The following is a 1,722-nucleotide window of genomic DNA, read 5'->3' as shown; positions in this document are numbered from 1 at the left end:
CGCGGTGCCCTCGCTGGCGGTGGCACTGGCGCTGGAGGGCAAAGCCAGCCACAGGGAGCTGACATCACGGCTGCTGTCTGACCTGGTGGGCCGCGTGCTGAGCCCCGAGGACGTCGCCTGGGCCTTTGACAAGATGCTGCGGGACCTCCCCGACCTCATCCTCGACACCCCCGAAGCTCCCCAGGTGCCGGCGGGGATGTGCGGTTGGGGACGGGGCCACGGTGGGGAGCGGGTTTGGAGCCGGGGGTCCTCATGCTGACCCCGTGTCCCCCACAGATGCTGGGGCAGTTCATTGCCCGGGCGGTGGCTGACCACGCGCTGCCCCTGGGCTTCCTGGAGCGCTACAAAGGCCGCGTGGATTGCGAGCACGCCAGGTGAGCGCTGCCCTCACCCTCTGCCCTCACCCCGCTGCCCGCCCCGTGCCCTGCACTCACTTGCTGCTCTTGCTGCTCCTCAGGGCCGCCCTGGACCGCGCCGCCGTCCTGCTCTGCATCAAGCATGACGTCAACCGGCTGGACAACGTGTGGGGTGTGGGGGGTGGGCAGCGCCCCGTCAAACACCTGGTGAAGGAGGTCAGCGTGAACCAGAGCGCCTCCCAGTGCCTCACTGGTGCCTGCTGGTGTTCCGTGCTGGTGCCTCGTCCCTTCATACATCCCTGTGGCCACCACTGTGCCCCATCCCTTCAAGCCCCCCCTTATCTCTGGATGTGCCCTGCATGTCCCCTGCCGTGCTCCTGTGGACGTGTGTGGTGTCCCTGCTCCCATCCCTGTGTTCATGCGGTCACAATGCCAGCAACCCCACATGTCCCAGTGCTACCCCCGCATCCACACCGTGTCCCTGTGCCACATTCCCATGCACGTCCCACACCATGTCCCCATACCAGATCCCCATGCCATATACTTATGGCACATCCTTGTGCAGCATCCCTTGCTGTGCCTCCATGCCGCACCCCCACATCCCCAAGCCACATCCCCTTGTCCCCGCACAACATCCCCATACTGCATCCCAGTGTCCCTGCGCCACGTCCTCACACCACATCCTTGTTCCACATCCCCGTGTCACCGTGCCGTGTCCGTGTGTCTGCACCATGTCCCACAGATGAACCTGTTATTGCGTGAGTACCTGCTGTCCGGGGAGGTGTCAGAGGCTGAGCGCTGCCTGCGGGCGCTGGAGGTGCCGCACTTCCACCACGAGTTGGTGTACGAGGTGAGCGCTGTGCCGGGCGGCGCTGGGGGGTCCGTGGCCCCCCCTGATGTGTGATCCCTGCAGGCGGTGGTGATGGTGCTGGAGGGCTCCGGGGACGCGCCGGTGACGACGATGGTGACGCTGCTGCAGGTGCTGTGGGAGACCGGGTTGGTGACGCTGGACCAGATGAACCGGGTGAGCACAGGATGGGGGGACAGGGCAGCACTGACACCGACACCAACACCAATGTGGCCGCAGGGCTTCCAGCGGGTGTATGCAGCACTGCCAGACCTCAGCCTGGATGCACCGCTGGCCCACGCGCGCCTGGAGCGGCTGCTGGAGCTGTGCTGTCAGCGCGGTGTGGTGACACGGGCACTGCGTGATGCCTGTCCTGCCAGGTATGGGATGGGGACGTGGGGACACGGGGGGATGTGGGGCACCACCAGTTACAGGACGGGGCCGTGGGGATACGTGGGGACACGGGGTGCCGCCCGGTTTGGGATACGGGGACGTGGAGACGTGGGACCCTGCCAGGTA

General features: G+C 66.3%; 1 protein-coding gene across 1 annotated transcript; it reads left to right on the top strand.

Annotated features, from left to right (window-relative positions):
• Positions 1-6: 6 nt before the first annotated feature.
• On the top strand, positions 7-1,716 carry LOC104916070 (programmed cell death protein 4-like; the record flags this gene model as incomplete). The annotated part of the gene is made up of 6 exons (XM_010727036.3): positions 7-184; positions 277-374; positions 458-572; positions 1,099-1,206; positions 1,270-1,380; positions 1,444-1,716. Coding segments are annotated over exons 1-6 (756 nt in total), but the record flags the coding sequence as incomplete, so codon positions are not given.
• Positions 1,717-1,722: the final 6 nt, after the last annotated feature.

This window comes from Meleagris gallopavo, unplaced genomic scaffold (assembly GCF_000146605.3).
Source record: "Meleagris gallopavo isolate NT-WF06-2002-E0010 breed Aviagen turkey brand Nicholas breeding stock unplaced genomic scaffold, Turkey_5.1 ChrUn_random_7180001869266, whole genome shotgun sequence".
NCBI lineage: Eukaryota > Metazoa > Chordata > Aves > Galliformes > Phasianidae > Meleagris > Meleagris gallopavo.
Note: the sequence above shows the minus strand (reverse complement) of the source record. Positions and strands in the feature narration are given on the sequence as shown.